Source organism: Manis javanica, chromosome 7 (assembly GCF_040802235.1).
Source record: "Manis javanica isolate MJ-LG chromosome 7, MJ_LKY, whole genome shotgun sequence".
NCBI lineage: Eukaryota > Metazoa > Chordata > Mammalia > Pholidota > Manidae > Manis > Manis javanica.
This window is the reverse complement of record NC_133162.1, coordinates 94108655-94133653: the sequence shown is the minus strand read 5'-3', so window position 1 is coordinate 94133653 and position 24999 is coordinate 94108655. Positions and strand designations below refer to the sequence as shown.

The 24999-nt window shown below is 37.1% G+C and overlaps 1 protein-coding gene across 4 annotated transcripts in view; it reads right to left on the bottom strand.

Annotated features, from left to right (window-relative positions):
* Nucleotides 1–24999, bottom strand: part of CLASP1 (cytoplasmic linker associated protein 1) — a 310506-nt gene that overhangs the window by 156657 nt on the left and 128850 nt on the right. For all 4 annotated transcript variants that reach the window (XM_073241304.1, XM_073241305.1, XM_073241306.1 and 1 more), the window contains exon 9: nucleotides 24398–24495. In XM_073241304.1, coding sequence (XP_073097405.1) covers nucleotides 24398–24495 — 98 coding nt within the window. The remainder of the gene's footprint in view (nucleotides 1–24397; nucleotides 24496–24999) is intronic.

The window sequence follows — 24999 nt, the reverse complement described above, 5'->3', positions numbered from 1 at the left end:
AGAAAGAAACAAATCCTACCATTTGCAACAACATGGATGGAGCTGGAGGACATTATGCTCAGTAAAATAAGCCAGATGGAGAAAGACAAGTGCCACATGATTTCCCTCATTTGTGGAGTATAACAATGAAGCAAAACTGAAGGAACAAAATAGTAGCCAACTCAGAGACTCCAAGAAGGAACTAGTGGTTACCAAAGGGGAGGGGTGTGGGTGGGTGTGTGGGGAGGGACGGAGCAGCAGATTGAGGGGTATTATGTTTAGTACACATGGTGTGGGGGATCATGGAGAGAATACTGTAGCACAGAGAAGACACATAGTGGATCTGTGGCATCTTCCTACTCTGAATGACAGTAACTGCACTGGGGTATGGGTGGAGACTTGATAATATGGTTAAATGTAGTAACCACACGGTTTTTTCATGTGAAACCTTTATAAGGGTGTGTAACAATCCTTCTGTAATGAAACATTTAAAATAATAATAATAATAATAATAATAAAATAAAATAAAAACTAAAGGAAAGTATGAGAACAAAGTCTCCACAAAGAGAGTATCAATGAAGAGATAGAAAATATAAGAACCACACAGAAATTCTAAGAAATGAAAAGTAGAATAATTGAAACAAAAAATTCCCTAGATAGTTTCAAACTGGATTTCAGGTAAGAGAAGCAAGCAAGCAGCAGCAAATTTGAAAATGAGGCAATTAACAATACCCTTTGTGATAAATAATGATCAACAAAAAACAAAAAGAACAGAGACAAAGAGATCTTCTTATATACCAATGTACAAACAGATACATAATGGGAATGCAAGAACGCGAAGAGAAAGAAAAGTAGTGAGAAAATACATATGAAGATATAATGAAGAAAACTACAACCTTCAAAGGCTGGCCCAGGAAGAAACAGAAAATCTGAGCAGAGCAATTACCACCAGTGAAATTGAATTGATAATCAAAAAACAACCTAAGAACAAAACTCCTGTCCCAGCTAGCTTTCTGGCTGAAATTTATCAAACATTTAAAGAAGAGCAAATACCCATTCTTCTTGAAGTATTCCAAAAGAGGAAGGAATATTCCAAAACTCTTTCTATGAGGCCAGCAAGACTCTAATATCAAAACCAGATAAAGACACCACAAAAAAATTCCACACCAAATTCCTGACGAACACAGCTGTAAAACTCAACAAAATATTAGCAAACCAAATTTAAAAATACATGAAAAAGATCATCCATCATGACCAAGTAAGGTACAATGTCTGAAAATCAACCAATATTATATACCACATCAACAAAAAGAAAAATCACATGATCATCTCCATAGATGCTGAAAAAGCATTCAACAAAATTCAACACCCAGTCTTGATAAAATCTCTCAACAAAATGGTTATAGAGGGTAAGTACCTCAACATAATAAAGGTCATATACAACAAACCCACAGCGAACATCACACTTAGCATAGCAAAGAGCTTAAAGCTTTTCCTCTAAGATAATGAACAAGACAAGGATGTCCATTCTCCCCACTTTTGTTCAACATAGTACTGGAGGTCTTAGCCACTGCAATCAGACAACACAAAGAAATAAAATGAATTCAAATTGGAAAGGAAGAAGTTAAACTGTCACTGTTTGCAGATGACATGACATTTAACATAGAAAATCCTAAAGAATCCACCAAAAAACTATCAGATCTAATAACTGAATTCAACAAAGTTGTAGGATACAAAATTAATACACAGAAATCTGTTGCATTCCTATATACTAACAATGAATTAAGCAGAAAGAGAAATTAGGAAAACAACTCCATTTCCAATTGCATCAGAAAGAATAAAATACCTAGGAATAAACCTAACCAAGAAGATGAAAGACCTACACTCTGAAACTACAAAACACTCATGAGAGAAATTAAAGACACCAATAAATGGAAATCTATCCCACGCTCATGACAGGAAGAATTAATATTGTCAAAATGGCCATCCTGCCTAAAGCGATGTACAGATTCAATGCAATCCCTATCAAAATACTAAGAGCATTCTGCATTCATACAGAATCAGAAAAGACCCCCAATAGCCAAAGCAATCCTGAAAAAGAAGAACAAAGTTGGGGGGATTATGCACCCTAACTTTCAGCTCTATTACAAAGCTATAGTAATCAAAACAATTTGGTACTGGCACAAGAACAGACTCATATAGTTCAATGGAACAGAATAGAGAGCCCAGACATAAACCCAAGCATATAGGGTCAATTAATATATAATAAAGGAGCCATGAATATACAATGGAGAAAAGACAGCCTCTTCAATGAATGCTGGGAAAACTGGACAACTACATGTAGAGAATGAAACTGTATTATTGTATAACTCTAAAAGTAAACTCAAAATGGATCAAAGACCTGAATCTAAGTCATGAAACTTTAAAACTCTTGGAGGAAAACACAGGCAAAACTCTCTTGAATAAAAGCATGTGCACCTTTTTCCTGAACACATCTTCTCAGGCAAGGGAAGCAAAATTATAAATGAACAAATGAGACTACATCAGGCTAAAAAGCTTCTGTACAGCAAAGGACACCATCAGCAGAACAAAAAGGCATCCTACAGTATGGGAAAACATATTTGTAAATGACTTATCTCACAAGGGGTTAACATCCAAAATATATAAAGAACTCACAGCCTCAACATACAAAAAACAAATAACCTGATTAAAAAACAGGCAGAGGATCTTAACAGACACTTCTCCTAAGAAGGAACATAGATGACCAACAGGCCCATGAAGAGATGCTCCACAACACTAATCATCAGGGAAATGTAAATTAAAACCACAATGAGATATCACCTCACATCAGTTAGGATGGCCAACATCCAAAAGGCAAGGAACAAGAAATACTGACAAGGATGTGGAGAAAGAGGAATCCTCCTATACTGTTGTGGAAAGCAATACAGATGTTCCTCAAAAACCTAAAAATAGAAATACTATTTCACCCAGTAAATCTGCTCCTAGGAATTTACCTGAAGAAAACAAGATCGCTGATTCGAAAAAATATATGCACCCCTCTGTTTATCATTGCACTCTTTGCAATAGCCAAGATATGGAAGTAACCTAAGTGTCCATCAATAGATGAATGGATAAAGATGTGGTACATATACACAATGGAACATTATTCAGCCGTAAAAAGAAAAGCAGTCTTACCATATGCAAAAACATGGATGGATCGAGAAGTTATTATGCTCACTGAAATAAGTCAGGCAGAGGAAGACAAATATGAAATAACTTCACTCATTCATAGAGTATAAAAACAAAGTAAAATTGAAGAACAAAATTGCAGCAGACTCAGACACCAAGAAGGGACTAGTGGTTCCTAAAGGGGAGGGGTTGGGTGGGTGGGTGGGGAAAGAGAAGGGGATTAAGGGGCACTATAATTCACAATCACAATATAGGTAGGTCATGGGGAAGGTACGATAGCACAGAGAAGACAAGTAATGACTCTACAGCATCTTACTATGCTGATAGACAGTGATCGCAATAGTGGAGGTGAGGAATTGATAATATCGGTTAATGCTGAAACCACTGTGTTGTTTATGTGAAACCATCATAGGACTGCATTATCAATACCCTAAAAAAAAAAAAATTCCTTGAGCTGAAAGACCACCACTAAGATAAGATCCCAGTAGATAAACAAGCAGAAGACATGTACAAATATATCAAAGAAAAGGAAATATAGATCTTTATCAATAGTAATAAGAAATGGAAAATTAAAAAGTAATAATAATGGGAAAAAAATGCAAATTTCATGTGACAGTCTACATATTCCAGAAGCTCAACGAACTCCAAATAGGATAAACTTAAAGAGATCCTAAGCCAAGCAAATGATAAGCAAACTGTTGGAAGAAATGACAAGGAGAAAATCTTGAAAACAACAACAATAGAAAAGCCACTCATCATGTACAAGGGATCCTAAGTAATAACTGATTTCTCATATAAAACAATGGAGATCAGGTGGCACTGGAAGTCCTGAAATAAAAAATCATAACCAAGAGTTCTATATCCCACAAGATCATACTTCAAAAACGAAGTAGAGAATCCTCTCTGGACCTCTGGATCCTCTCGAGATCAAAGATATTTCAGTCTTTACATGAAGTCATAATAACAAATATAATAAAGTGCAGACTGTGGAGGTGAGGAAAGGAGGAAAATTTATAACATTCTTAGATAAACAAAAATTCCAAATTTCCAAAAGTCCTTCAGGTTGAAATGAAAGGATATTATACAATAGCATGAATCCATGTGAAGATATAAAGAACACCTATAAAAGTAACTACAAATGTAAATATAAACCTATAAAGGTATTTTTTAACTCTTCTTGTACTACATGACGTAAAAGGAAATCACATACAGCAATTATTATAAACCTGTGTGTGTTGGCAGGCTTATAAAGTATAAAAATGTAAACTGCACGACAAGAACAGCCAAAGAGAGGAGTAAGGTTTTCAATACTGAAATTAAGAGTACTAACTTGAACTAGACTGCTATAAAATGTAAACTGAAATCCCCAGAGCAAACACTAAGAAAATAATTCCAAAAAAGAATAGTAAAAGAAACAGCAAGAAAATTGAAATGGTCCACCAGAAAATATCTATTTAATACAAAATAAGGCAGTATGGGAGGAACAGAAAAACAAGGAAGTTATATAGAAGACAATAGCAAAAAAACAGAAATATCTTATCAGTATTACATTAAATATAAATGTATGTATTAAGCACTCCAGAGAAAAGGCAGACTGTCAGACTGAAGAAACAAACAAAACCCAACTATATGCTATCGCTATCTATGAGACTCAAGATACAAAGATACAGAGGCTTAAAGTAAAAGGATAGAAAGAGCTATTTCATGCAAAAATGTTCAGAAGAGACCTAGAGCAGATAGACTATGATCAGACAGTATAGCTTTAAGACAAAAATTGCTACCAGAGCCACAGTAATCAAGACAATTTGGTACTGGCACAAGAACAGAGCCACAGACCAGTGGAACAGGATAGAGAGTCCAGATATTAACCCAAACATATATGGTCAATTAATACACAATAAAGGAGCCATGGACATACAATGGGAAAATGACACCCTCCTCAACAGCTGATGTTGGCAAAACTGGACAGCTACATGTAAGAGAATGAAACTGGATCATTGTCTAACCCCATATACAAAAGTAAATTCGAAATGGATCAAAGATCTGAATGTAAGTTATGAAATCATAAAACTCTTAGGAAAAAAACATAGGTAAAAATCTCTTGGACATGAACATGAACGACTTCATGAACATATCTCCCCGGGCAAGGGAAACAAAAGCAAAGATGAACAAGTGGGACTATATCAAGCTGAAAAGCTTCTGTACAGCAAAGGACATCACCAATAGAACAAAAAGGCACCCTACAGTATGGGAGAATATATTCATAAATGACAGATCTGATAAAGGGTTGACATCCAAAATATATAAAGAGCTCACGCACCTCAACAAAAAGCAAATAATCCAATTAAAAAATGGTCAGAGGAGCTGAACAGACACTTCTCCAAAGAAGAAATTCAGATGGCCAACAGACACATGAAGAGATGCTCCACATCGTTAATCATCAGAGAAATGCAAATTAAAACCCCAACGAGATATCACCTCACACCAGTAAGGATCGCCACCATCCAACAAATGTTGGCGAGGATGCGGAAAAAGGGGAACCCTCCTACACTGCTGGTGGGAATGTGAATTAGTTCAACCATTGTGGAAAGCAGTATGGAGGTTCCTCAGAAAGCTCAAAATAGAAATAGCATTTGACCCAGGAATTCCACTTCTAGGAATTTACACTAAGAATACAGCAGCCCAGTTTGAAAAAGACAGATGCACCCCTATGTTTATCACAGCACTATTTACAATAGCCAAGAAATGGAAGCAACCTAAGTGTTCATCAGTAGAGATGAATGTCTAAGGTACATATACACAATGGAATATTATTCAGCCATAAGAAGAAAACAAATCCTATCATTTGCAACAACATGGATGGAGCTAGAGGGTATTATGCTCAGTGAAATAAGCCAGGTGGTGGAGAAAGACAAGTACCAAATGATTTCACTTATATGTGGAGTATAAGAACAAAGAAAAAACGGAAGGAACAAAACAGCAGCAGAAACACAGAACCCAAAAATGGACTAACAGTTACAAAAGGGAAAGGGACTGAGGAGGATGGGCGGGAAGGGAGAGAGAAGGTGGGGGAAGAAAGGGAGCATTACAATTAACATGTATAATGTCTGTGGGGGCATGGGGAGGGCTGTGCGACACAGAGAAGACAAGTAATGATTCTACAGCATCTTACTACGCTGATGGACAGTGACTGTAATGTGTTCTGTGGGGGGGACTTGGTGATGGGGGGAGTCTAGTAAACATAATGTTCTTCATGTAATTGTAGATTAATGATACCAAAATTTAAAAAAAATTGCTACCAGGAGAAAAGTGTATTTTACGATGATAAAAGGGTCAAGTATCAGGAAGACATAACAATTATATGCACCCAACAGAAGAGCCCCAAAATAGATGAAGCAGGAAGTGACAGAATTGAAGAGAGAAATAATCAGAGGTATTAACTGAAGACTTCAATATCACACATTTTAACAACAGACAACAGAACATAGATTCTTCCCAAATGTGCATAGAACATTCTCTAAGACAGACCACGTGCTAGACCTCAACAAATTTCAGAGGACAGAAAACATAGAACACAGAAATTATAACCAATGACTAAAACAGGATGAGAAAATCAGTAACAAAGAGAAATGGCAAAGTCACAAGTAACATAGGAATTTAAGCACTTCTAATAACAAAGGGGAAATTAGAAAATACTTTGACATGAGTGAAAATGAAAACACAACATACCAGTACTCTTTGGATGCAGCTAATATAGTACTTACAGAGAAATTTACAGGCATACAGAAGAAGGATCTCAAATCAATAACCTAATCTTCCACCTTAAAAACTCGGAAGTGGGGGCAGGGGCAGTGGCAGGGAGAAGCAAACCAAACCAAGGAAAAGAAAAACAAATATTGTAGAAGAGAAACATATGAAATAGGAACAGTAAAGCAACAGAAAATCAACAAAGTTAGCTCTTTGAAAAGATCGACACATTTGACAAACCTTTAGGTAGGCTGACTAGAAGAAAAGCAAGAAGATTCAAATTCCTGAAATTAAAAGATGGAAGAAGGGACATTACTACTGTCCTTACAAAAATAGGAAGGACTACAAGAGAAAGTAAGAACAACTGTGTGTCACAATATTAGATAACAAGTAAAAATGCACAAATTCCTAGGCAGACACTAACTACCAAAACTGACTCAGGAAGAAACAAAATCTGAAGACTTATGACAAGTAAAGAGACTGTATTAGTAATCAAAACACATCCCCCTAAAGCAAAGCTCAAGCTTAGATGGCTTCACATTTACTGAATTCTAACATGTTTAAAGAAGAATAAGCATTGAACCTTCACAGATTCTTGTGAAATACAGATAAAAATAGGGGAAACTGTGGGTGGGAGAGGAGAGGAATAAGAGAACCTGCTGTACTTTTCAGTTAGTTTTTCTATAAATCTAAAACTTCTCTAAAAAATAAACTCTGTTAAAGAAGAAAATATAATCCTGAAAAACAGAAGAAGAGGAACATTTCCCAAATCATTCTATAAGGGTATTACTACAGTAACACCAAAGCCAGAAAAAAGAACATCAAAATAAAAGGAAAATACAGGCTAATAATCCTGAATCCAGCAGCATATAAAAAGTTATATACCTGGGTTTGTCCCAGGTTATATTCCTGGATTTGTCCCAGTAATACAAGGTTGGTTGAATATGACGATCAGTTAATATAATATAACGTATCAGTAGAGTAACAAACTCACATAATTATCTCAAGAGATACAGAATAAGTATTTGACAAAATTCCACATCCTTTCCTGATCAAAACAATCAACAAATCAGAATAAAGAATGGAATTTTTCAACCTCATAAAAAACCCACAGCTAGTATAATTCAGTAAAAACTTGAAAGCTTCCTCCTAAGATCAGCAAAAGAACAACACTGTTCCCTCTTACCACATCTATTCAACATTACACTACAAGTTCTTGCCAGAAATTTTAGGCAAGAAAGAGGAATAAAAAGCAACTAAATTAGAAAGGAAGAAGTAAACTATTTCTACTGGCAGATGACATGCTATATATGCAAATTTCAAGAAGTGCAGAGCAAAACTATTAGATTTAGGGAGTTCAACAAGGCTGCAGGAGTCAAGATAAATAAATACATACATAAATCAACTACATTTCTATAGATTAGCAAAGAAGCATTTGAAATTGAAATTAAGAAAAGAAACCTCCTTGCAATAACATCAAAAGAACAACCAGATAGGAATAAATTTAACAAAAGAAGTGCAAGACTTATACACTGAAAACCACAAAGTAGTTCTTCAAGGTAACTTTTGGAAGACAGTGTTAAGATGGCAATATTCTCCAATCTCATTTACAGATTTAGTTCCTAAAAATCCCAGCTGCCCCTTATTGCAGAAATTGACAAGTTCATCCTAAAATTCATATAAACACCCAAGACACCCAGAATAGTCAAAACAATCTTGAAAAGAGCAAAAAACGTGGATTTCAAAATTTACTACAAAGCTACAATAATCAACCACATGGTGCTAAGTAGAAGACAGGTATATAGATCAATGGAACAGAACTGAGATTACAGGAAGAAATCCTTACCTTAATGGTCAACCAATTTTCAACAAAGATCATAAAAATTCTATGAGGATCAAAGCCCCAAAGAGATTCCCATTACACATAGGATAACGGGATGGTTATTATCAAAACCAGAAAATAACAATTGTTAACAAGGATGTGAATGGCTGGTAGGAATGCAAAATGGTGCGGTGACTATGGGAAACAGTATGACAGTTACTCAAAAAATCAAATACAATCACCATATGATTAAATAATTACAGTCCTGGCTATACACCTAGAAGAAATGAAAACAGGGAATTGAACAAATATTTGCACACCCATTTTCAGAGCAGCAGTATTCACAATAGCCATAAGGTAAAGGCAATTGAAGTGTACAACAACAGAGGAATGGATAAACAGAATGTAAATACATATAATAGAATTTTTTCAGTAATTAAAGAGATGACTCATGCTACAATATGGTTGAACCTTGAAAACATGGTAAGTGAAATAAGGCAGTCAACAAAAGGCTACATTTTGTGTGATTTTATTTGCACACAAGATCTAAAATAGAGAAATCCATAGAAATAAAAATTAAGGCTATTAGTTGCCAGAGGCTAGGGGTGGGGAGAAGAATGGAGAGTGGCTTCAAAAACTAGATACACAATCTTGTGAATAAAACCAGTGAATTGTGCTCTTTACCTTAAAAGATGTATGGTAAATTATGAAAACATGGAAGTCATGGTATATGAAATATTTCAGGAAAGCACCATTAAAGGAGCTTAAAAAGTGAACTATAAAAAGTGAACAAGATGGTGAATTGCCTCAAGAGACAAATACCATCATGCTGTAGGACTGTTGGTAATACCCTACTTAGACATTTACCTATTATGAGCTAACTGATTTTATGGAGAGAAGAAACCTGCAAAGAGCAATTTGAGAGGGGACTGGAATCATCTGACAACAAATATAAACACATCCATTCCCTCCAGGACCTCCCAGGTTAACAAATAACCTCCCGGTTAATACAACTAATCCTGAAAGAGCAACAGGAAACAAGGCTGCACCAGATTGCATGAACCTGAAGAACACAGCAGACCTCATGAAACGGGGCACCAGCACTGCTCCTCTGCGACCCCTGACATCACTTCCAGGGGCTGAGTGGCTCCAGAGACTAGAGCCTCTGGGCACTACAGAGCGCAACATACAAATATGAAATGTCAAAGGAACCTGGTTCAGACCAGAATCTCAAAAACACCATAAAAAAGCCCAAATGAAACTGAACTCACCAATCTTCCTGAAAGTGAGTTCAAAAGGAAAACCCATCAGGCAAGCATCAGACTTCTCAACTGAAACCTTACAGCGCAGAAGGGAGTGGCATGATATATTTTAATGCAATGAAACAGAAGGGTCTCAAAGTGAGAATACTCTATCTGCCAACAATATCATTTAAATTTGAAGGAGGGATTAAACAATTTCCAGATAAGCAAAAGCTGAGAGAATTTACCTTCACAAACCATCTCTACGGTGTATTTTGGAGGGACTGCTATAGATGGAAGTGTTCCTATGGATAAATAGCTGTCACCAGAGGTAATAAAACCACAGTAAAGAAAGTAGAACAATTAATTACTAAGCAGATGCAAATGAAATCACCTACCCCCGAAGTCAGTCAAGGGGCAAAGAGTACAGAATATGATACCTAATATATAAAGAATGGAGGAGAAAGAAAAAAGAGGAGAAATAAAAAAGAACCATTAGATTGTGTTTGTAATAACATACTGAGTGAGTTAAGTTAGACTTGTAAATAGTAAGGAAATTAATCTTGAACCTTTGGACCACGAATCCAAAGCCTGTAATGCCAATACATACATACCTATAAATAATCACCTTAAAAGTAAATTATATGAACACATCAATCAAAAGACACAGAGTTATTGAATGGATTAAAAAACAAGACCCATGTATATGCTGCCTACAAGAGACTCATTTCAAACCCAAAGAAATACACAGACTAAAACTGATGGGATGGAAAAAGATACGTCATGCAACTAATTGGGAGAAAAAAGGAGGAGTTCAGTACTTTTATCACATAAAATACACTTCAAAACAAAGAGTCACAAGAGACAAAGAATGACATTACATAATGATAAAGGGGTCAGTACAACAAGAGGATAAAACCATTATAAATATCTATACACCCAACACAGGAGCACCTACATATGTGAAACAAATACTAAAAGAATTAAAAAGGGAAATAGAATGCAATGCATTCATTCTAGGAGACTTCAACACTCCACTCACTCCAAAGGACAGATCAACCAGACAGAAAATAACTAAGAAGACAGAGGCACTGAACAACACATTAGAACAGATGGACCTAACAGACATCTACAGAACTCTCCAAACAAAAGCAGCATCATACACATTCTTCTCAAGTGCACATGGAACATTTGCAAGAACAGATCATATACTAGGCCACAAAAAGAGCCTCAGTAAATTCAAAGAGATGGAAATTGTACCAACCAGCTTCTCAGACCACAAAGGTATGAAACTAGAAATAAATTATGCAAAGAAAATGAAAGAGCCTACAAACACATGGAGGCTTAAAAAACATGCTCCTAAATAATATATGGATCAATGACCAAACATAAACAAGTATCAATTAATACATGGAGACAATGACAACAGCACAATGCCCTCACTTCTGTGGGACACAGCAAAGGCAGTTCTAAGAGGGAAGTATACAGCAATCTAAGCAAATCTAAAGGAGGAAAAACAATCCCAAATGAATAGTCTAAATTCACAATTATTGAAACTGGAAAAAGAAGAACAAATGAAGTCCAAAGTAAACAGAAGGAGAGACATAATAAAGATAAGAGAAGGAATAAATAAAATTGAGAACAACAAAACAATACAAAGAATCAGTAAAAGCAGGAGCTAGTTCTTCAAGAAAATAAACAAAGAAACCAGACAGAAAATAACTAAGAAGATAGAGGCACTGAACAACACATTAGAACAGATGGACCTAACAGACATCTACAGAACTCTCCAAACAAAAGCAGCATCATACACATTCTTCTCAAGTGCACATGGAACATTTGCAAGATAAATCATAGCCAGACTTAGCAAGAAGAAAAGAGAGTATACACACATAAACAGAATCAGAAATGAGAAAGGAAAAATCTATACAGACACCACGGAAATACAAAGAATTATTAGAGAATATTATGAAAAATTATATACTAACAAACTGGATAACCTAGAAGAAATGGCCAACATTCTAGAAAAATACAACCTTCCAAGGCTGACTGAGAAAGAGACAGAAAACCTGAACAGACCAATTACCAGCAACAAAATAAAACTGGTAGTCAAAGAACTACCTAAGAACAAAACTCCTGGTCGAGATGGCTTCACTGTCGAATTTTATCAAACATTTAGTCAAGACCTAATATCCATCCTAAAAGTTTTCCAAAAAGTAGAAGAGGAGGGAATACTTCCAAACTCATTCTATGAGGCCAGCATCACTCTAATACCAAAACTAGGCAAACACATCATAGAAAAAGAAAATTACAGACCAGCATCCTGCATGAACACAGATGCAAAAACAGTCAACAAAGTATTAGCAAACCGAATTCAAAAATAACATTAAAAAACCATCCATCATGAACAAGTAGGATTTATTCCAGGGATGCAAGGATGGTACAACATTTGAAAATCCATCATCATCATCTATCACATCAACAAAAAGGACAAAACCACATGATCATCTCCATAGATGCCAAAAAATCATTCAACAAAATTCAACATCCATTCATGATAAAAACAAACAAGAAAATGGGAACAGACGTCAAATACCTCAACATAATACAGACCATATATGAAAAACACACAGCCAACAACATACTTAATAGCGAGAGGCTGAAAGCCTCTCCCTTTCATATCGTGGACAAGAATGCCCACTTTCCCCTTTTATTCAACATAGTACTGGAGGTCCTCGCCACGGCAATCAGACAACACAAAGAAATAAAAGGTATCCAGAGTGGTAAAGAAGAAGTTAAACTGTCAATGTTTGCAGATGAAATAATATTATACATAAAAAATGAGAAAGAATTCACTTCAAAACCAATACATTTAATATCTGAATTCAGCAAAGGTGCGGGATACAAAATTAATACACAGAAATCTATTACATTCCTATACACAAATGCTGAACTAGTAGAAAAAGAAATCAGGAAAACAATTCCATTCACAATTGCATTAAAAAGAATAAAATACCTAGGAATAAACCTAATGAAGTGAAGGACCGATACTCTGAAATATACAAGACACTCATGAGAGAAATTAAAGATACCAATAAATGGAAACACATCACATGCTCGTGGATAGGAAGAATTAATATTGTTAAAATGGCCATCCTGCCTAAAGCAATCTACATATTCAGTGCAATCCCTATCAAAATTCCAACAGCATTCTTCAACGAACTACAACAAATCGTTCTAAAATTCAAATGGAACCACAAAAGACCCGAATAGCAAAAGCAATCCTGATAAGAAAGAATAAAGCTGGGGGATTATGCTCCCCGAATTTCAGCCCTAGTACAAAGCAACGTTAATCAAGATAATTTGGTAGTGGCACAAGAACAGACCCACAGACCAGTGGAACAGACTAGAGAGCCCAGATATAAATCCAAACATATATGGTCAATTAATATACGATAAAGGAGCCATGGACATACAATGGGAAAATGACAGCTTCTTCAACAACTGGTGTTGGCAAAACTGGACAGCTGTATGGAAGAGAATGAAACTGGATCATTGTCTAACCCCATACAGAAAAGTAAACTCGAAATAGATCAAACAACTTAATGTTAGTTATGAAACCAACATAGGCAAAAATCTCCGGAATATAAACATGAGCAACTTTTTCCTGAATGCATCTCCTAGAGCAAAGGAAACAAAACCAAAAATGAATGGGACTACATTCTGTACAGCAGAGGACACCATCAACAGAACAAAAAGGCATTCTACAATATGCAGTATGGGAGAATATATTTCTAAATGACAAACCCTACAAGGGGTTAGTGAAAAAAATAAATAAAGAACTTAACATTCCTCAGCACCCAAAAAGCAGATCATCCTACTAAAAAAGTCGGAGGATATGAACAGACAATTCTACAAAGAAATTCAGATGGCCAACAGGCACATGAACAGATGCTCCAAATGACTAATTATCAGGGAGATGTAAATAAAAACCACAATGAGATATCACCTCACACCAGCTAGGATGCCCAGCATCAAAAGGACTAACAACAAATGCTGGAAAAGATGTGAAGAAAGGGAAACCCTGCTACACTGCTAGTGGGAATGTAAACTAGTTCAACCATTGTGGAGAGTAATAATGAGGTTCCTCAAAAAACTAAAAAACACACACATGTCATTTGATTCGGGAACTCTACTCCTAGGAATTTACGCAAAGAAAAAGAGTTCTCAGATTCAAGAGGACATATGCACCCCTATGTTTATTGCAGCACTATTTACAATAGCCAAGATATGGAATCAACTTAAGTGTCCATCAGTAGATGAATGGATATAGAAGCTGTGGTACATAATATACACAATGGAATACTATTCAGCCATAAGAAATAAACAAGGTGATTGATTCAAGATGGCGGCATGAGAAGTGAGACAGAGAACTCCTCCCCAAACCAAAAATACTATGAAAATACAGTTAACTAATACAACTAACCCTAAAACAGCAACAGGAAAGAAGGCTGAACCAGACTGCATACAGTTCTCACAAACAGAGCAGAATTCACAAAACAGGGCTGGGAACTTTGAGGATCTTCAGTCACTCCATCCCCCTGGCTGGCTGCTGAGCTCCGAGGCCCCCATTGTGACACGCAGGCTGCCAAGCCTTCCCCCGGGGTCTGACAGCACCAGCTCCCAACTGGCGGTCACTGCACTGGCGTCAGGCCAACCAGAGGGAGGCCCTGTCTCCAACAGCTAGAGACACCAAGCACAGAGGTTTCACCTGTGTGCTCAACCAACTGGCTCTGATATTGGAAACTAGCACCACATACAGGAGGAACAAAACAGATCTTTCCTTCCCCAAGGCACCAGCTCCACTCTGCAACTACCCCCAACCTCACACTAGGAGCTGAGCAGCTCCCGGGCCTGGAGCTTCTGAGCACTACAGGGCACCATATAGAAATATGAAACGTCAAAAGAACCTGATTCAAACCAAAACCTCCCAAACCCCAGGAAAAGGGCCAAATGAAATTAAACTCAGAAATCCTCCTGAAAGAGAGTTCAAAATAAAAATCATAAAATAAACATGCTTATGGAGGTAAAGAAAAATATTCAAGAACTCAGGAACGAATTTAAGACAGACATTCAATCATAAAGAAATTCCATATCTGAAATGAAACATACAATGGAGGGATTTAAAAGCAGATTATATGTAGCAGAAGAGACGGTAAATGGAACAGAAATTAGAGAAGAGGAATACAAAGAAGTTGAGGCACAGAGAGAAAAAAGAATCTCTTAAAAATGAAAAAATATTGATAGAACTGTGTGATCAATCCAAACGGAACAATATTTGCATTATAGGGGTACCAGAAGAAGAAGAGAGAGAAAAAGAGATAGAAAGTGTCACTGAGGATGTAATAGCTGAAAACATCCCCGATATGGGGAAAGAGATAGTCTCTCAAGCCATGGAGGTGCACAGATCTTCCAACACAAGGGACCCAAGAAAGACAACATCAAGACATATAATAATTAAAATGGCAAAGATCAAGGACAAAGACAGACATTTAAAAGCAGCTACAGAAAGAGAAAAGATCACATACATAAGAAAACCCATGAGGCTATCATCAGATTTCTCAACAGAAACCTTACAGGCCAGAAGGGAGTGGCATGATATATTTAATGCAATGAAGCAGAAGCGCCTTGAATCAAGAATACTCTATCTGGCAATATTATCATTTAAATTTAAAGGAGGGATCAAACAATTTTCAGATAAACAAAAGCGGAGAGGATTTACCTCCCACAAACCATATCTACAGTGCATTTCGGAGGGACTGCTATAGATGGAAATATTCCTAAGGTTAAACAGATGTCACCCAAGGGATAGATAAAGAGTACAGAATATGATTCATAACATACAAAGAAGGGAAGAGGAACAATAAGAAAAAGGAGGAAAAAAAGAAAAAGAACCTTTAGGTTGTGTTTGTAATACCATACGAAGTGACTTAAACTATACTGTTAGATAGTAAGGGAATTACCCTTGAACCTTTGGTAACCACAAATCTAAAGTACGCAATGGCAATAAGTACATACATATCGATAATCACCCTAAATGTAAATGGTCTGAATGCACCAATCAAAAGACACAGAGTCACTGAATGTATAAAAAAACAAGACCATCTATACACTGCTTACAAGAGACTAACATCAAACCCAAAGACATACAGACTGAAAGTAAATGGATGTAAAAATATTTCATGCAACTAATGAGGAAGAAAAAGCAGGAGTTGCACTACTAGTATCAGACAAACTAGACTTCAAAACAAAGAAACTAACAAGAGACAAAGGTCATTACATACTGATGAAGGGGTCAGTCCAACAAGAGGATATAACTATTATAAATATCTATGCACCCGATACAGGATCACCTACATATGTGAAACAAAAACTAACAGAATTAAAGGGGGAAATAGAATGCAATGCATTCATTCATTTTAAGAGACTGCAACACACCACTCACTCCAAAGGACAGATCAACCAGACAGAAAATAAGAGACAGAGGCAGTGAACAATGTATTAGAACAGATGGACCTAACAGACATCTACAGAACACTCCATCCAAAAGCAACAGGATACACATTCTCTTTACATGCACATGGAACATTTTCAAGAAATCATATACTAAGCCACAAAAAGAGCCTTAGTAAATTCAAAAAGACTGAAATTGCACCAACCAGCTTCTCAGATCACAAAGGTCTGAAACTAGAAATAAATTACACAAAGAAAATGAAAAAGGCCACAAACACATGAAGGCTTAATAACATGCACCTAAATAACCAATGGATCAATGACCAAATAAAAACAGAGATCAGGCAATATATTGAGACGAATGACAAGAATAATTCAACACCACAAAATCTGTGGGATGTAGTGAAGGCCATACTAAGAGGGAAATATATTGTAATACAGGCTATTTCTGGAAAGAAGAATCCCAAATGAACAGTTTAAACTCACAATTAATGAAACTAGAAAAGAAGAACAAACGAGGCCCAAAGTCAGTAGAAGGAGGGAAATAACTAAGATTAAAGGAGAAATAAATAAAATTGAGGAAAATAAAACAATAGGAAGAATCAATGAAAGCAGGAGCTGGTTCTTTGAGAAGATAAACACAACAGATAAACCCGTAGTCAGAATTATCAAGAAACAAACAGAGTCTCCACACATAAACAAAATCAGAAATGAGAAAGAAAAAATCACTACGGATACCACAGATATACAAAGAATTATTGCAGAATTCTATGAAAAATTATATGCTAACAAACTGGATAATCTAGAAGAAATGGACAACTTTCTAGAAAAATACAACCTTCTAAGGCTGACCCCGAAAGAAACAGAAAGTCTGAATAGACCAATTACCAGAAAAGAAATTGAATTGGTAATCAAAAAACTACCTAAGAACAAAGCCCCTGAAATAGATGGATTCACCGCTGAATTTTATGAAACATTTAGTGAAGACCTAATACCCATCCTCCTTAAAGTTTTCCAAAAAGTACAGTATGAGGAAGAAATACTCCCAAACTCATTCTACAAGGCCAAATCACTTTAATACCAAAACCAGGCAAAGACACCACAAAAAAAGAAAATTACAGACCAATGTCCCTGATGAACAGATGCAAAAATACTCAACAAAAATCAGCAAACCGAATTCAAAAATACATCAAAAAGATCATCCATTATGATCAAGTGGGATTCATCCCAGGGACGCAAGGATGGTACAACATTTGACAATCCATCAACATCATCCACTACATCGACAAAAAGGAGGACAAAAACCACATGATCATCTGCATAGATGCTGAAAAAGCATTTTAAAAAATTTAACATCCATTCATGATAAAAACTTTCAACAAAATGGGCATAGAGCACAAGTACCTCAACATAATAAAGGCCATATATGACAAACCCACAGCCAACATTACACTTAACAGTGAGAAGCTGAAAGCTTTTCCTTTAAGATCAGGAACAAGATAATGATGCCCACTCTCCCCACTTTTATTCAACATAGTTCTGGAGGTCCTAACCATGGCAATGAGACAATACAAAGAAATAAAAGGCATCCAGACTGGTAAGGAAGAAGTCAAAGTGTCCCTGTTTGCAGATGGCATGATACTGTACATAAAAAACCCTAAAACGTCCACTCCAAAACTACTGGAACAAAATATCTGAATTCAGCAAAGTGGTGGGATATAAATTTAATACACAGAACTCTGTTGCATTCCTATACACTAACGATGAACTAGCAGAAAGAGAAATCAGGAAAACAATTCCATTCACAATTTCATCAAAAAAAATAAAATACCTAGGAATAAACCTAACCAAGAAAGTGAAAGACTTATACTTTGAAAACTACTTATGACTGAAGACACTTATGAGAGAAATTAAAGAAAAAAACCAATAAATGGAAACACATCCCGTGCTCATGGATGGGAAGAATTAGTATGGTTAAAATGGCCATCCTGCCTAAAGCAACCTACAGATTCAATTTAATCCCTATCAAAACCAACAGCATTCTTCAATGAACTAGAGGAAACAGTTCTAAAGTTCATATGGAATGACAAAAGACCCCGAATAGACAAAGCAATCCTGAGAAGGAAGAACAAAGCAGGGGGAATTACGCTCCCTGACTTCAAGATCTACTACAAAGCCACAGTAATCAAGGCAATTTGGTACTGGCACAACAACAGACCCACAGACCATTGGAACAGACTAGACAGCCCAGATATAAACTCAAGCATATGGTCAATTAATATACGATAAAGGAGCAATGGATATACAATGGGGAAATAGCAGCCTCATCAACAGGAGGTCTTGGCAAAACTGGACAGCTATGTAAGTGAATTAAACTGCATTATTGTCTAACCCCATACACAAAAGTAAACTCAAAATGGATCAAAGACCTGAATGTAAGTCATAAAACCATAACACTCTTAGAAAAAAACATAGGCAAAAATCTCTTGGACATAAACATGAGCAACTTCTTCATGAGCATATCTCACTGGGCAAGGAAACAATAGCAAAAATGAACAAGTGGGATCATATCAAACTGCATAGCTTCTGTACAGCAAAGGACACCATCAGTAGAACAAAAAGACATCCCACAGTATGGGAGAATATATTCATAAATGACATCTGATAAGGAGTTGACATCCAAAATATATAAAGAGCTCGTGCACCTCAACAACCAAAATGCAAATAACCCAATTAAAAAATGGGCAGAGGATATGAACAGACACTTTCCCAAAAAAGAAATTTAGATGGCCAACAGACACATGAAAAGATGCTCCACATCACTAATCATCAGAGAAATGCCAATTAAAGCCACAATGACGTATCTCCTCATACCATTTAGGATAGCCAACATCCAAAAGACAAACACCACAAATGTTGGCGAGGATGTGGAGAAATGGGAACTCTCTTACACTGCTGGTGGGAATGTAAATTAGTTGAACGATTGTGAAAAGCAGTATAGAGGTTTCTCAAAAAACTCAAAATAGAAATACCATTTTCCCAGAAATTTGACTCATTGGAATTTACCCTCAGAATGCAAGACCCCAGTTTGAAAAAGACACATGCACCCTATGTTTATCACAGCACTATTTACAATAGCCAAGAAATGGAAACAACTTAAGTTTCCTCAGCAGATGAATAGATAAAGAAGATGTGGTACATATAACACAATGGAATATTATTCAGCCATAAGCAGAGAACAAATCCTACCATTTGCAACAACATGAATGGAGCTAGAGGGTATTATGCTCAGTGAAATAAGCCAGGCAGAGAAATACAAGTACCAAATGATTTTACTCATATGTGGAGTATAAGAACAAAGAAAAAACAGAAGGAACAAAACAGCAGCAGACTCAACAGAACCCAAGAATGGACTAACAGTTACCAAAGGGAAAGGGCCTGGGGAGGATGGGTGGGAAGGGAGGGACAGGGGGAAAAAGGGGCATTACTATTAGCACATATAATATAGGGGGTTAACACAGGGAAGGCAGTATAACACAGAGAAGATAAGTAGTGATTCTATAGTATCTTACTATGCTGATGGACAGTAACTGTAATGGGGTATGCCGCGGGGACTTGATAATAGGGGGCGTCTAGTAACCATAATGTTGTTCATGTGATTGTACATTAATGATGCCAAAATTAAAAAGAAAAGAAACAAATACATTCTACAATTTGCAACAACATGGATGGAGTTGGAGGATATTATTTATGCTCAGTGAAGTAAGGCAGATGGAGAAAGACCAGTACCAAATGATTTCCCTCATTTGTGGAGTATAACTAAAAAAACTGAAGGCATAAAACAGCAGCAGACTCACAGACTCCAAGAAGGGACTAGAGGTTACCAAAAGGTAAGGGTGGGGGAGGGTTGGTGGGGAGGGAGGGAGAAGGGGATTGAGGGGTATTATTATTGGTGGACATAGTGTGGGGGAGGGGGGTCATGGGGAAGACAGTATAGCACAGAGAAGGGAAATAGTGACTCTGTGGCATCTTACTACACTGATGGACAGTGACTGCAATGGGGGGGGGGGGCTCGAGAATATGGGTAAATGTAGTACCCACATTGTTTTTCATGTGAAACCTTCATAAGAGTGTGTATCGATAAAACATTAATTAAAAAAAAGCACAAGATACCACGGAGCTCATTTCACATCTCTGCTTTTGTCCTGGCTCTGTCTGTAACATTAAAGCTTTAGGAAAAAATTAAAATTAGAAAGTTTCCATTTTTCCCTTCACAATACAATCATTAAATAATAATGTTTAGTGAATGTTTATAAAATGTTTAAGTGGGTTGAGGTAGCAAAAAAATATCATCAGAGCTATTCAATACTGCAGGTTCACAAGGTAAGTTTACCAAAAGGTTACAATATGTCAGAGGACATGCATCAGCTCTGTCTATAAATTAAAAGATCTTCAGGTTTACAGAAGCTGCTGTCTTAGGACCTTGGTTCCCAAATGACAGTCCCCAAAGAAATTTAACACCAAAGTGTGTCTTTTTTCCCAAAGCTCTGCAAACTGAAATATACTATATTGGATAAAAATGTTTCCTGGAATATACAAAGAAATGATAGTGATTGTCAAAGCATATGTCTAGGAAAGTAAAGCAAAGAGAGTTACAGGGGATCTATTTACATTTTATCTAGTTGCCCCAAGCATGCCTCCTAAGTATTACACAATGATATGGCATATTGTAGTAGATAGCTAAAAGGTGTCAGGTACTTACTTTCTGAAACCATGTGCATGAACTCTGAAGATACTACAAGTAAAATAATGCATAATGGCCAATACTACACTGACTGAAGTTCACAGCTCAGCTATGCTAAGGCCCCATGTGAATGGACAGAAATTCTAAGATGGAGATTTGGTTGAATATCTCTACTTTAGTACCTGGCTCAAAAGGATTTCTGCCATGAGACAACAAGACTTAAACAACAACTAAACACATGGCCCAAAAGCAGAATTCTGGCTCCTCCAAGTGAAGCTGATGCATGTATGACAAGTCTCTTTTCTCAACTATGAAATGGACAAAAAACACTGCTGCTCAAGTCAGATTATTACTCTTCTTAAGTCATGCAGCTGATATAACTAAGGCATTTTTCATCATTCCATTTCTTAGACATATAATTAACCTTCTTCTCAAACAGAGCACTTACTCAATGAATAAACTCTTGAGAGAGGATGTTTTATTCCAAACTAAATCCAAGCTTTAGAAAGCATTAAGCAAATTATACAGTTTTTTATTAGTCCTATGGAATCTTACTAAGCTGAGAAATCTACTATGTTCACACAAAAACAAAAAAATCTATAAATAAAGTAACAGAAGTCTAGAACATTCATGATTCCAGTTAGCCATTTGAGCCACATATAGTAGATACTGAATTTCCCAAACAATGGCATCATTCTTTAAATCTCATTCCATTTGGACACATTCCCTGACAAAGTAAAGGAGGCAACAAGAGCCTCTGACCCTCACAGTGCTAGATCTGAGGTAACTGTCTTGTAATAAATATAAAGAATCATGAAATTTTTGCTTCTTTCATTAAGGCAATGTTTTTAAAGAACTAACAGTCGAGTTCTCTAAGCATTGTGGCTGCTAGAATTTTAAACAATGGCAGTGAAGGATGTGGGTCCATCTCCCTAGGACAACTCTCTCTCCATTTGGTCTAGAATTTTTAGGAAGGATTTTAGGTAACATAAGATAGCGGAAACTCTCATATCTATTCACGCTCCATTAGCCTCTTTTCAATATAAAAAAAAAATAGTAGAAAAACATTACCTTGTGAGTCTGGAAGAAAGGGTTCTAATCCCAGTTCCAGCTTTCCTCTCGGACCTTACCTACATCACCCTCTGCGTTTGGGGGGGCACTAGGACCACTCCCAGGTTTAATGATTCACTAAGGTGACTCATACACTCACTACATAATCACACTCACACCTGTGATTCTTACAGTAAAAGGACACAAAGAAAACTGAGCCAAGGGAGTAGGCAAGTGGGGTCAAGTCCAGAGGTGACCAGGCACAAGCTTCCCAGAGCTTCTCCTGAGGAGTCACACTGGAAGTGCTTGATTCCCTAGCGACCAGTGTGACAATGTGTGTGAAATGCCACCTACCAAGGAAGCCCCATCATGATGCAGTACTAGGGTTTCTAGTGGGGCTGGCGATGTGGACACCCTCTGTGTAGCACTTACCAGAATGCCAGACTCCCAGAAGGCAAGCAGGTGATCAGCTTAACACCTGCACAGTCCAGTTACAGTGAGCGTCTCTCATATCGCTCTTAGGAAATGGTGGAATCCTCCCAAAATCTGAGTTTCCAAACAGCTGCCCAAGGCCTATCTTGCAAGCAGGCCGTCTTAAGGACAGCAGTCAAACCTGCTTTGTGAAGTCTTTTCTGTGCTCACCTCTCTACATCTCAGTTTCATCATGTCACTTTCCCATATCTATTAACTTGCTGTAGCAACGTTATACCATTATACAGGAATCCCACCATATAAGGTGGTGACCTATGGCCACCGTGAGCTACATGGCATGGTGAGGCCATCCCTGGAGCAGGAAAGGATTTTACTGTTCAAGGCCTGTTTTCCCAACAGTGATGGTAAGTAACATCACCATTAAATAGCCCTCTCCCTCCAGTCCCTGCTCTCCAACTGTCCCTAAGAGACTGTTTGGTACTTTTGTCCTTAAGTCTGTTTTTCTTATCATTTTCACCATATATTCAAAGACCACAAGGCTGAGATTAATAAAACACAGGAATAAAAAAAGATACTATTGTCATGGATTGCCTTTGTAAAAAACATGGAAAGCAGTTTTATTCCCACCTAACTATTGTACACAGCTCAGGGGCCATGGTGAGAAAAACCCTTGGGGTCAGATATAACTCTCAACAACAAAGCCCAGCCCCACTAGACTGTTGGTAGAACCCCTGCTTGAGAGCAGCAGCCCACTTCCATCATGTCCAGCTGAGGGACAAGACAGATGACTCCTATGTATTTCCATATTCTACCCCATATTTAGATACCCAAAACTCCATAAACTCTTTAGAGAAAACTAAACATAAAGTCAGAAGAACAGGGCTTCAGCCTTAGCCTCTGACTCTTCCTAGCTGTGTGATCTCTCAAGTCACTGCATGCCTCTGGGCCCCTGCTTTTTCCATGGATGCAGTGACAGGCTCAGCCAAACTGCCCTGGGAGTCTGGTCCAGGTCTAACCCCCCAGGATTTCACATTATTTTCTCCCTTAAGGGAATTGGGTGGCACAAAAGTTTAGAATTCATTTGGTGTTAAGTTTCTCCATCACAGTTAAAATTATAGATATCCAATTGTTCATTATTAAATTCTGACTGCAACAGAGACATCTGTGGACTAAAGTTGTCTTGGATCTGATAAGACATTGATCCCCTTGCACTGGCTTCTACATGTTGAGACTGACATTACTGATCAGACAACTAATATTTCAAAGATGTTTTCCAGAATTATGACTTGTTTCTTTGTACCCAGACTCATTCTGGAAAGCCTTCATTCATTCAAACAAATATATTCTAAGGACCTACTTTACTAGGTACTATGTGTATACAACATAAAGAACCACATGAACCAAAAAAATGCTACATTGTTTCAACACCAATCAATTGTAAATATGCTTCTCAAATCAGCATGTGGCTTGGGACCCGCTGGGTGTCTGAGTGAGTATCCCACCTTTGGGTGGGGGGCGGCCAGACCTGAGATCTGGACAAGGTCACCAGCCACCAATTCCCTAACCTATATTCTTTTGAGTAAAATTATCACAACAAAATAACAAAATAAAGTGTAAACCCACATGTTAATGGAAAAGAGTAGGGGAAAGAGCAAAAGAAAAGAAAAAGTCTGAACTCACCGGGACTGAGGCAATCCTTTTTTACTGAGATCTGCCCTCACACGTTCTCCTACGTGTCTGTAAATTTCCACTAAGCTGTTTATTGCTGCATCTCGAACCTGGATGTAAAAGAAGAGATCTTACAGCAGCTCTGTGTCACTTCCTGCTGGGGCACAACAAGCTACACAACACCCCAAGTCTATCACTAATGTACCAATGCAACTGTGAATACAATTCCTTACAGACAGTGAACAGATATGGCCGTGTTGAACAGTTTTCACTCTGGGGATACCATTCCAAAGAGTAGGCCACTTTAGCTCCCGTCCCTGTAAACATGCTACCATCCATCCCTTAGTTCCTTCCATTCTTTCGGATGATGTCAGGAAAACTGTATTTTCAGACCACCTTTCCAAAACATCAAACATTACAAACAAATGAATTATACTGAAACTAAAACACCAAGTAAAAAGCATTCTGGATTTAAGTCAATTAAAAAATACTTAGCAACAAAAATGGGCAGTATAGGATACAAAGAGCCCTACTGTTGAATACACAGACTATTTAAGATAGGATAAGGAAATAGGAAAAAAGTCCATAAATTCTACATTAATTACAGGGAAGGA